The sequence below is a fragment of the Festucalex cinctus genome, chromosome 10 (assembly GCF_051991245.1).
Source record: "Festucalex cinctus isolate MCC-2025b chromosome 10, RoL_Fcin_1.0, whole genome shotgun sequence".
Classification (NCBI taxonomy): Eukaryota; Metazoa; Chordata; class Actinopteri; order Syngnathiformes; family Syngnathidae; genus Festucalex; species Festucalex cinctus.
In genome coordinates this window covers 14,243,259-14,255,782 of record NC_135420.1, presented here as the reverse complement: position 1 = coordinate 14,255,782, position 12,524 = coordinate 14,243,259, and the positions used below count along the sequence as shown (strand labels likewise).

General features: G+C 39.8%; 1 protein-coding gene across 1 annotated transcript in view; it reads left to right on the top strand.

Moving 5' to 3' along the window:
* Positions 1-9,960, top strand: part of tsc22d2 (TSC22 domain family 2) — a 46,471-nt gene extending 36,511 nt beyond the window's left edge. The window contains exons 3-4 of the mRNA XM_077533955.1: positions 6,825-6,876; positions 8,034-9,960. Of these exons, the coding sequence (XP_077390081.1) occupies positions 6,825-6,876; positions 8,034-8,330 (349 nt within the window). The 3' untranslated portion in view covers positions 8,331-9,960. The remainder of the gene's footprint in view (positions 1-6,824; positions 6,877-8,033) is intronic.
* The last annotated feature ends 2,564 nt before the right edge of the window (positions 9,961-12,524 follow it).

Sequence of the window (12,524 nt, the reverse complement as noted above, 5' to 3'; positions counted from 1 at the left end):
CCTTTATGTAGCACCGAGTTGTTGTTTATGTACAAGTCTGGGGATTATGTAACGAGCAAGGGGGCGAGTGGGTCTTTTCCTTCTGCATGTTTTTGAGGAAGCTTTGGGGGCTGTAGACACACCTATTAATGAATCCTGATTTCATGCTAGGAAAATAAAACTTCCATCCACAGACAAGGCGTCCCTCATGTAAGTCATGTTTTGTTTTGTCTCCATTGTCTATACTCGGACCTCCACATTGTTAAACAACACATCCAACAATCCTTTTGCACATAGGCGCATATTAACATACTTCCAGCCTCCAGCAATTTTCATTATTAACCTCAGATTAGAATGAGGACAGTCGCCATTTGTCCGAGTTATTTATTTAACCAATGTTTGTAATCAGGGGATTTGAAATGTGTTTAATGATGTTTCAAACATCATTAAACACTTAGGTACATATTCAACATAAGGTATTTTACAGCTGATAAAGAAAACAAAATTATCTTGCTAATTTGGAGTTCAAATTGTCAGTCATGATTTGATTTGATTTATTTGTTCATTTTTCCTTTCGGACAGCATTGTGACAAACAAACATTTCAACATACAATTTTAACATATGATAACCGAAAAGAAAAAGGGCTGGCAGGAAGAAGCATAAAGCTTATAAAATTGATTGTGAACCCAAAAGAAACCATTTCAAGTTTGTAATTGATAATTGAATTTCTATGCACAATTTTAAAAAATATTATTAAAATATTATTTCTTAAGCATTGTGACATTTATGACTTTTTTTTTTTCACAGCACTTAAAATATCCAACCTAAACAACGCTTCTCAGCCCTACAGTGTTCAGTTCACTCAAACTCAAACTCAAGTAGATGCCCGTGTTGCATTTACAGTGCCTTCCAAAAGTATTGGAACACCAAGGTATACTGAAGACATTCGGGTTTCAGATCAAAAGATGAATATCAACAACTTGGGACAGAGCACCTTTTGTTTGAAGCCAACCAGATTTCAAGTGAATAAAATTGTGGGAACTGATATTATTAAATTAACTGATAGTGAATAAAATTTAATATTTGGTTTGGTGGCATAACCTTTACTTGCAATCAAGCCTGACTGCTACCCATTGACTTCACCACACTGTTGCATTCTTCATTTAAAATGCTTTCCCTGAAGCCTCTTTCAGTTCTTTGTTTCTGAGAGTTTCTCCCTTCAGTCTCCACTTTAGGAACATGCTCTATTGGGTTAAGGTCTGTTGACTGACTTGGCCTGTCTAACCCCGGGTTTTCACCGGATGCGGTTGCGGTGCAGTTGCGGTGCGGTGCGTCTTGACTGCGTGCTCCGGACGGGTCAATTTTTTTGTCAATCCACACCGGCTCCGCACAGCTGTGGTCCGGCAGCTCCGTCGCCGCCCACTTCCCAACGTGTCTCGCGGGACCGCGCGCGCGCGATCATATGGCATTTCACAACGACAAACATACAGAAAGTCTGTGCTCAACAGAGAAGCAGAAAGAGAGGTGGACTTCTTTTGATTTAACCTTTTCTTCTTCTTCTGCTATGAGATTCCATGCAGCATCCTTTTTTTGGTTGTCCTTGTAAAGTATATTAATAACGAGAGTCGGGTCAGTGCGGGTCCACTCTTTATTTCTGTCATCCCCGTCCGGCTGCCGCTCAGTACGGCAAGCGAGACGGGCACAACAAGCAATCGCGAACATCAAACTCACAATACATTACAGTCCTTATAAAAAGGATGTGCCGTGTCATATATTATTTTGTGGTTATCCACCTCCAATATAAACCTCTCCTCGTCCATGTTCGCTGGTGTCTAAACCGTGAATGAGCACATGGCCCGGCGACGCCCACGTCACGTTTTGCTGAAAAACTTGCGAAATAGGAGCTGGCGAGTGTTTTATTCTGAAAGGTAACCGGAAATTTATTTTGAAACTGCCTCGGTCTTCCTGTCCGCTCGATGTGTTTTGTGCTAGCTTGCCATAGTGCCGGAGGCCTACCGCTGCGGCGTCCGGCAAAAATAGAAAATAGGTCTATCCTTGCGGAAGGCTTGCGGCACGCCGCAGGCCTTCCGCAGTCGACACGCAACGCACGCGCAAGCGGTGTAAACTGCACCATTCGAATGAATGGAATCTAATTGCTTGCGTCGCCGGACCGCACCGCAACCGCATCCGGTGAAAACCCGGGGTAAGACCTTCTATTTCTTTCCTCTGATTAAGTTCTTTTGTTGTGTTAATGTATTTTGGTCATTATCATGTTGCATGATGAAGCTTCTCCCGATTATTTTGGATACATTTTTCTGTAAATTGTCAGACAAAATGGTTTTGTAGACTTCAGAAAGCTGGAATTCTAAACGTTTGTTTCATATTCATCTTTTGATCTGAAACACAAACTCAAAAATAAAGAAATTGACCTTGTCATGTGACGTGTCTATACTTTTGAAGTGTTACTGCTCTCAAGATTCCCCGTTAAGAAATAGTCTCCTTGTTACCTGATAAGGTAATTATTCATCACCAAAGACCGGCTTGGTTGGTTCATGTAATCCTTTGCCATTTATTTTACAATATTTGCATACATTGTGTGGCAAAACATGAACACAAAATACAAATAATGTTAATACATATTGAGTGCTCATGAAAAAACCCAATCTGTTTAAACGCCTTAATAAATTTGTATTCTCAGAGTGGCCTCAGGCAAAAAAACAAAAACAAAAAACTGATCAATACGGAAAACCTAACTGTAGTTGTGTAATTGAAAACTTTGCTGACATCATCTGGCGATGTGTCCAAACTGCACCTTGAAGATAGAGAAAAAGAGCAACAGTCTGAGTCATCAGTGAGCGTCCACCTCTATTGTTGTAGTCGCCGCCCTCCCACTTATTGTTTTGAAATCAGCTCATTGTGGGGGATGTTATCTCTCAAAGACAGATTTCATTTACCCAGCTGCCTCTCCCTCACTGGGATTATTTGTATGCTTAGGGACGGGGACGTGTGCCGTTCCATCTGTGTCCCAGTGGAGAACTCGTTGATTTATGTGACGCCATGGTGAGTCATGTGATGTGGTGGCATGCGCTTGTTGTCTCATGCCATCCTTATGTGAAGTCTATCTATAGTGGTGAACTTGAAGTCTGCCTGCCAGGTCATGCCCCTTGAATAGATGTTCCCCAGAAAAGTTGCACTGAACCCAAAAGCTTGTAGAAACAAATTGCCTAGACACCCTTTAGTCCTTGCTGTGTCGTGTCCCAGCATGACGCTAACTCTGACACAGATGTCTGGCTCTGGAGGCACTGGCCTCAAGGCCGGAGGTGTTCACGGATGGAATGTGCTGAAGGTCCCGTTGGAGGATGCGTATGTGGATGTCGGCAGGCCCATGCGGAGGTTAACACAGCAAGAGGTCCTTATATAAACCACCACATGTCTTCCCTCTTCAATAAAATGTACTGGGTGCTTTGTTTTTGTTGGAAACGGAATGGCAACAAATTAGATGAGGGTTTTTGTCTGCCTTCAGGCAAGACGAATCTCAGTCACTAAACGAATTTGAATCTCTTGCTGTTGTTATAAAACTAAATGAATTTCAAGCAGTTTTTTTTTTTTTTTTTTTTTTTTTTTTTTAAAGTTTCGTTAAAAAAAAAATATATATTTTAAACATTCTTTTGACCGATTGACGCCGGCGTGAAAAGGCTCTCTTTTTAAGGGTGGCATGTGTTCGCCTTGGTGTCAGGCCCCCACATCACACAGCCACGCAAATAATACTATATGTAATCAGAAGGACTTTTGTGATTTTAGGGGGTCGTTGGTATGACATTGGCTTTTCGAAGACTGACATATGTGTCAAAGTTTGAGTGGTCTAAAAGGGTTTGTTTTTGTTCCCATTTAAACACTGAAATCAGCTTTTACAGGCAGCGTAAAAGGAGCTCATCTACAATTTTTAGGGGGCACTTAAAATTTACTACTACTGCTATTACTGGAAAGTGAACCAGCTGTCACCTTTACATTCAGTTTTTTCCTGACATGTTTTCCATGTGTGCATTTACCAAATTTAAAAAGGAAACTTATTTTCACAGCATGGTGCATAGAGACAAATCAACTACCATTGCTGTGTTTTATGGCTGCATTGTTATGTATTTGACATCAGGCACCTTGTTGGGCAGCTATAGGTCTAGCAAAGATGGACCCGAAGTGTACAATTGGCAGCAATTAATTGCTTTCTTTTTTACATCGAAGTGGCTCTGAGTTTGTGATGAAGATATCAGACAGAATATCCCAGACATTAAAATGCAGGCAGAGGCTGCATTCAGTAAATTGAGGCAATTTTAGTCTGCCAATTCTGCTGCATCATTTTCAGTGGGCTAGTGGGAATGTCGGCGGGCGGGACGAATGTAAAAAGATAAAATACTGAAAAATGCAGCAAGATTTTAGAAGAGCTTATGGGCTTAATCAGCATTTTGTCATCTCTTGTATTGGCTTGGGTGAAAATTACTCTCTTTTTTTATTTTATTTATTTATTTATTTATTTATTTATTTATTTATTTTATTTTTTTTAAAACACAAAACAGTAAGTAAATTGTAGTATGGTTAACCACCCACCACTATTAAATAAACATGAAGCTAATATCTTTGTGACCATGTGTCAAAGTGTCAAAGTTTAACATAATTACCTTTTATAAAAGGCTGATTATTAGAAAGAACTCTTGGCTATATTGTGTAAGTGGTCATAATGTTTGGGCTGTGTGGTGTACAATGTACAAGCATATCACCAATTAGAATGTAGATATTCTAATTATTTGAGATGGTGTATTGTGGATTAATTGAACTACTTAAATTCTAATTTAATAGGGTGTACCTTTGAACAGTATTAAATTATTTCTTTTCCTTAATACGTTTAATATTAATTATATTAACATCTTATTATTACACTTTTTAAATAGATGTTCAATTTATAAAATGAGTGCATCTTTTTTTTATTTTTATGAAAAAGTACATAAAGTAAACGTCACCCACAGTGTTATAGAAATGTACAATTAAGTGTTCGAAGTGATGACCTACAACATTATTTGTGGCCTGGCAATAAGAAAACAAAACCGTTATTTTGAATGCAAAGGACGAGATGCATTACATCAAAGATTAGAGACTGACCCTCGGGAGTCACAGTGGAGTATTTCTGTCAGGCTGCTGCATAAAAATATAACCTGTTTAAAAGAATTCCATTTCGTTGTACAAGTAGGAGTGCCGCTTGCTGAACTCCTCCCCTGTGTTGACGTCTCATGTGACCACGCAAGCTGCCTTTTTAAGACAGCCCTCGTCTTGTGCCCTGCTGTTGGATACAGAAGGACAGGACGTCGAAGTAGTAACAAGTCATAGCTAAAAGCTACCTAGAAACTTGAGGAGTTTGTTTATTTTGCGAGGAGGAGAGCTGCTAAGATGCGCTGCACAATGAGCTACAGTCTGTCGTGCTCACCGGGGTCTTCTCCCACTTATTCGGGACGTTTGATGCCCTATCGAGCGAGATGCGCCAGGTAAAACAAAATACATTCATACTTTTGGAGCGTTTGCCTTCATTATCCGAGTGTGTGTGTGTGTGACTTCACGATTTGTGCCGCGCTTCTTATAACTGGAATATCTGTGTGCGTGTGAGAGGGTGGTCTACGTGTGTTACGTGCGGTGGTCGCGCAACGTGCTCGACGGGAGCTCACGTTAGCGCATTGAAATTTGAACTCACACACGCACTTAGCTGCGTAACACATTATAACACATTTTACTTAGAACGTTAGATCACATTATACTACATTTAAATAACATTACTTGTAATTTGCATATCTTGTCATTGCCATCATGTCACACAGCTTCCCCCTAGTGGCCGCTTCGTCCTATAAAATTCAGATTGTCAACTTTTTTAGCCTAAGCTCCTATTGCTTATTGACAACTCTTTTGGCACACTAACAAACAAGTGTCACAAACTGTGGGTACCGAAACCTTGACTTATTTCGTTGTTGAATGACGTTGTTGATTTGTTGTGGAGAGGATGCATGCGGTGTGATTTATTTATTTATTTTGTTTACGTTGTTCAAAGATGCAATGTGCTCTTGAAAATGGATGGACTCAAATATTTGTCTTTATTAATTGCAACCTGGACTCTTCTGTTTTGGCCATAAAATATTATTTTTATTTTATCCGTTCCTTTCATTTGTGTTAATACTTAGTGTTTTTACCCCCTGCCATTGGCTGGCGACCAGTCAAAGGTGTCCGCCCTCTCCCGTCTCTGCATTTGTTGTATTAGGCATATCACAGGGACTGACTTGGTGTTGTAGTTTCCATTTGCCAGGTGGCCACTGAATTATCTCTAAAGAAAACCACACAGCACTACATTGAAATTATTGAAATAGATTCATTTAGTGTTTGAGCCCATGTTTGTGTTGGAACAAACTTTATAAAAACTGTTAAAACTAATGCAAATGTTGCAAAACACGTTTTACTGGCCAGCACAGGGTATAGCCAATTTTATTTTAGTTTATGTGACCACAAATTTTCATTTTTACACATACATGTTTGTTAAGAAAGAGAGGGTGATTGTGCATGACATAACTAATTATATGTCCTTATTCATGACTTCAACTTGAAAAATAGCTTGTTTGGTTTGTCGTCTCTTAGCAAAATCGACAATAAATTACTTTGTGTCACTGTTTAGTCGGCAGGAGCTGGTCGAGTACTGCTGCTCGAAGGAAGTGATGATGTGTGTGACTGAATTGTGTGCGGTATTAATGCGAAGCATGTGGTAAGTTGTATGGTTCTCATGTCTTTGTTTTTTTTTTTTTCCCCCCTCTCTCCACAGTGCATCCGGTGCCAGTGTAGTTGCCATTGACAACAAGATCGAACAGGCCATGGTAAGTTTTAACACATCACACCACCATGTGTGTGCTTACAACCCTTTGAAATATTGAACACTAGGTTCCACATTTACCATTGAAAGCCTTTTTGCTCAACATACACCTTCACGGTTCCAATCTTGTTTTATTGCAAAACATTGAATACCTGTGAAAACAATACAAATGGGTTGTTTTAACTGCACACAAAGCAGTTCTCTCAAATAAACATGAAACGCCTATTACTCATCTCACTCGCCAAAGAGGACAGTGGCTGACTTTTTCAGACCTCTGTGGGAGGGAGATGAGATTTAAGGGATCGGCTGATCATTGTTTAACCCAGGATTACCCATCCCGACTGATCGATGTGTGTACCCCTAGGTTTTGTAAATGTTAAGTTTTTTTTTTTCTCTTCTTTTTATCTATGATAAATCCCACACATAAAGATAGAAAATCAATTTTAACTGTTTTGGTTGTATTTTTTTGTGGTCTCCTCCGTGAATCTCAACCGATAGCACCACACACATTAAATTCTTCTCCCTACATTGATCTTGAAACCAAATCCTCTGAGGCAGGAATCTCACAAACATGTAAAACAAACACTTCTGGATATGTGATTTGATTGATTGATTAGATTTTTTATCGAACATATAAACATACAAATAAACAGCAGAAAAACAAAAAAATTACAATTAAAATGTGCCAATGTTTTCCGAGTGGCTCCGGAAAGGACCGGAGGCAGGAGCATTGAAAGATGGCAAGAAGAACTTGCTTTGGAATTTTTATCCAAAAAATAAAAAAATAAAATCAGGTAGGACATCTTCTGTTTCATTCACTGCTGCTCCTTTTTTTGTCAGTAACTTGTTTGAGTGGCTACATTCCATTCACGTCACAGTTTATGGAGTCAAATAATCCGAGTTGTAAGCTATGCCGCACACATTAAGGTTTTTGAACGTAATATTGAACATGTTTGATATTTAAGCATTTCAGCTCGTCCCGTTTTGGACCCTATTATCGGGACAAATCCATTCTTAACACACCTCAGACATAACGATAATCTTCTAGGACAATCTTATAATACACGTCCTTGTTAGGAACGGGCAAAATCGGGACAAAATGTTGCATATATCCAGCACAAGTTGTATAACCGATGATGATGATAATATTTGTTTCTTCAGGATTTGGTGAAGAGCCACCTGATGTTGGCCGTCCGCGAGGAGGTGGAAGTGCTGAAGGAGCAGATCAAGGAGCTGTACGAGCGCAACTCCATGCTGGAGCGCGAGAACGCCGTGCTCAAGTCGCTGGCCAACTCGGATCAGCTCAACCACCTTTCCAGCCACGGCAGCACGTCGCCCCCGCAACAGCAGCAACAACAGCAGCAGCAACACTCAGCCATAACAAACAGCGGCGCCCCCTTGACGCACCACGATGGGGGTCAGAGCGTCCCCCACCAGCCCAACATCACCTCGGCGTGATGTCGCACCCGCCCCACATTCACCGTTCCACACGCTCAATTCCACACCTCTCTCGAGCAGAGACAAAAGCATACCGTCCCGACAGCGCTGCGTTAAATATGCTCCACCTAAGGAAAATATGGACATCATCTTGAAAAAGAGCCGTCGTCGCCCATTGACAAGTCTTCTTGTGGCTACAAGCTGAAGTTGATGGCGGGCCAAGGGAGCAGGAGCACCGGGGGGGACAACAAGTGGTCCAAAAGTGCAGTGCAAGACATGTGGGAAATGACGCTCCCGCATCGTCAGCATCCACACGCCACATCATTCACGGGGGCCGGAAGCGACCAAGGGATGAGTCATCATCAGCAGAGGCATCCGGCCGAGCAAGTCGAGTGCCTCCTTCATGATATGCTGCAAGAAAAAGCTTACCGTAGTTGTTGTTGTTTCCTCAGAGCCACCATCCTTTGACATGTAACATTTTCATTATACGTTTAGTATTTGCATTTATTTATTTCAGGGCTGCTATTTTCTTAATTTCTTGAACAATGTCACAAATCTTTTTAGAATTTGTCAGGTCTTGGCTAGTCTCTCACAAACAAGCAAGTGTCAGTAAGTAGAGCAGACGGTAGGGAGCAAACACTAAAGCAGAACTTAGTGAGTTAAAATTCAGGTTGAATGTATATTTTGTAAAGTATTCAGAGTGAACAAGGTATGTACAGTACAGGAGAGAACCTGCTAAGAAGTGAAATATGTGCTGGGAGGTTTTGATAAAGCAAACTATTCTCTAGAGGTTCTTTGTCTAAATGGGTAAAACAAAAAATGGGGGCTTGGTTGGGGATGAAAAGCTGTGAAATTGTTGGACCTACTTTATAACCAAAGACGCAAAGCTGTGTAAGTTGTTTTCTGTTCTCACCCCTTTTATTTTTTTTTAAATGCACACCTTCTTTCATTTTGTTGGCTCTTTTGCATGAACTGCATGCCGTGTACGCAATCCACTTCTTAGTCATGTTTTTAACGCAGCACTCAGTTTGTGTTCTCTGTCAATGTGTCTGTCCGTGGCGAAAGTTGTGATGAAAGGGAACAAATTCAGCAGGGTTGCCGGAGAAGTGCGAAAAAGAGCCATTTTTGTTACATTACAGATTTTAATGTATTTAACAAACTCAGCATTTACATTTTGATTGTAGCGTTCCAACATACCCTTAAAAATACACACAACAATTTCCAAGATACAAACTACAAGGATATGTAATGTTTCTTAACTTAAAGCTGGAACCCAGTCAGTAATGAGAGAGATTCTATGTATTGAGATGTTCGCGTTCAGTCTCATCTCTTGTGCCTCCTTTTGCGTCACCTGCTATCATCAGGTGATTCCCATGTGGGCTATGTGGCTTAGAACCAAACCAAAATACTTGGTGATTGTACGAGTTACAGGATGGACTCTTGATTTTTTTTTTTTTTTTTTTTTTTACAAATGGGTTTATTCCTCTTTTTGTTTTCCTTGTGTTTGATTTGAAGGAGATGTTGTGTACATGCCAATTGGTATGGAAGTGATCACTGAGCCTTGGAGAAAAATCTTAATGATGCCCTTGTAATGTGCTGTTCAGACAATTTTTTGTTTTCAGACAATAATAAATGACTGTTTTATTAAGAACATGTGCACGTGTTTATTGTCCATGCCAAACGTTACACTTTATTAGATCAGTATAACAACACTTAAGTAACTTAAGACGGGTATTCGATTATTTTTGCAATGTTGTGTTGCCCAGAAGTGGCCGGACCTTCAATTCCAAGAGATTTGATAAGTGCTTGAACGGCAGTTTTTCCACGTTAGCCCTATGATCTTCAATTTACAGTTTATGTTCAGGGTCACAGGTGAGACTCCACCCTTGACTGATTACTGTCAATCGCAGTGCACATACAGCTTTACATAACTCAGAACCACAAAAATGTTTCTGTTATGTAATACAAAGGCAAGTAAACACTAGCCAAATTTGTTCAAAAACATTCAGGACCCTTTCACAATTTCTATGACATACTTTACGACAAAAATAATACATAAACTGTGGATGATCATTAAAATTCTGAGATTTGTTTGTGCGTTTACCGGTAATTGGATAAAAGGTTTAATTATCTAAGATTTATGTTTAACACTGTGTGTGCCTGCCACTGGCGAATTTCACCCTCATTCATCTGTCATTGCATAGTTTTCATTTGAGAGTTTGACACGTAATTTAGAGGGGAGGTGAAGTACGCGGAAGGTTTCAGTCTTAAAACAGGCAAAGGTTAAGACAGCTGTGGCAGATGCATGTGTAAAATCCCAAATGAAGTCATGCTCATCTACCTACCTGCCAGATAGCTGTCATTTACATAATTTCTGATCTGTTGTTTTTTATTGTTAGAATAAGAACAAAATGCAGTATCATATTTATCACTATTGTGCTTGACTGCTGAAGATTTGACTGACATATTGTGGGTGGGGAGTTAACTAGTCAAAGCCTTCTCGCCAATGACTCAAAAATTACAAAGTGTTTGAAAAACCTCTTCCTCAGGTTTGTTGGAGCCTTCTTCTACCTTATCTCAACGTTCAAAACAGGTCAAGGGAACATCGAAGTATTGGGTGTCCCAAATAAACAGCAGCATCTAAGAATTTATCGGCGCCTCCATGTGAATCCACTTTACCTTTTTAATGTCTTACAGAATCAAGTTAATGTAATCTGATCCACAATCAGTTAGTTCCAAAGGAATCTCTAATGGGATTTGGATGACCATTTATTTCTGTTCAATCTAATTGATATGGTCAAGTCGCCGTATAAGTTTATAGTCACTTTATAGGATTCCAGTTTTTGACCAGTCCAGGTTAAGGTCGGGCAGAGAAGCTCTGTGTGGGAGGCCTTTTCAGTGTAAATTAGCCACACTCTTAAGAGTCGGTGAAAGTTCAGAAGGACTGACTCAGAGACACATTTTCAAAAATAAGCATATAACAAAAGATTGAATTGGTTATTTAATTTCACAATTAATAGGCACTCAAGAGACCCAAATATTTGTATGCAACCAATAAAAGTCAATTTCCACAATATGTTCCCTTTAAAGACTTTGCATCATAATACAAACTAAATTACAGAGTCATAAAGCAGAAACATATTTTCCCAATTTTATTTTTCAGCACAAATTAATGAAAAAAAAGACACTTAAACTGCATCCTTGACTAACGTGCTTACTTTTGAGACTTCAAAAGGCAAATGTTGCGTTACCGCAACATATCTACATCTTACATGCGTTCAGACACGGCTCCGCTATTTACAGTGGTGAGTCACATCAACCTTGGTGCAACATTTGCCTCCCCAACAACTTTGTCATCAACTTGCTCAAACTTGTTCTGACTCCTTTAGACTTTCCGCACTTCTTGTTGGAGAAAAAGCAGACATGTAGCTTGAGGCTAGCATATCATTCGCTATGTGGACAAAAGTATTGACACACCCGGCCCCAGAGGGGCTGAACTTGCCAACCATCCATTTTCTATAGTAATTGTCCTTATTATGATTGCAGGTGAGCTGGAGCCTTTCCCAGCTGACTTGGGGCGAGAGGTGGAGCATATCCTGCTCTGGTCGCTAGCCAATTGCAGGGCAGATATTTCCACCCGCTTATCGCACCACGTAACAGTGGCAGAGTGGGCGAGTTTGGCATGGAAGAACAACTTCAAACATCTTTCCATTGGCGTAATGGTTTTTGAACAAGAAGTTGTGAGGACATTTTCAGAAAGTAGCCAAACAGCATTACAGTGAATCTTCAATTGTGTTTCACTTATAGTTGATGTTGGATTTTGTGGTAGTTCACAAAATCCGAGTTGTTGCTAGCTCTGTTGGAACATCTCGGTATGGAATTTTCCATGTGGTATGAGGATTTATTTTGGTACTGATACTGGTACTTGCTGACGAGCTGATCGTTTGATTCAGGTGTGTTGGAGAAGGGAAACATGGAATACAGGGGGCTCTCAAGGACCTGACTTGGTGACCCTTGCTGTAAAATTATGACTACTTTTATTTGTTTATTATTTATTTATTTATTTGTTTATTTGTTTATTTGTTTATTTGTTTATTTGTTTATTTGTTTATTTGTTTATTTTCAATGAAAATAAAAGCAAATATTTAATTCCTTTTCTTATGCACTGTTATAATTCTGAACACAAGTAGGCATATGATGCTGAATCAGAAAAAT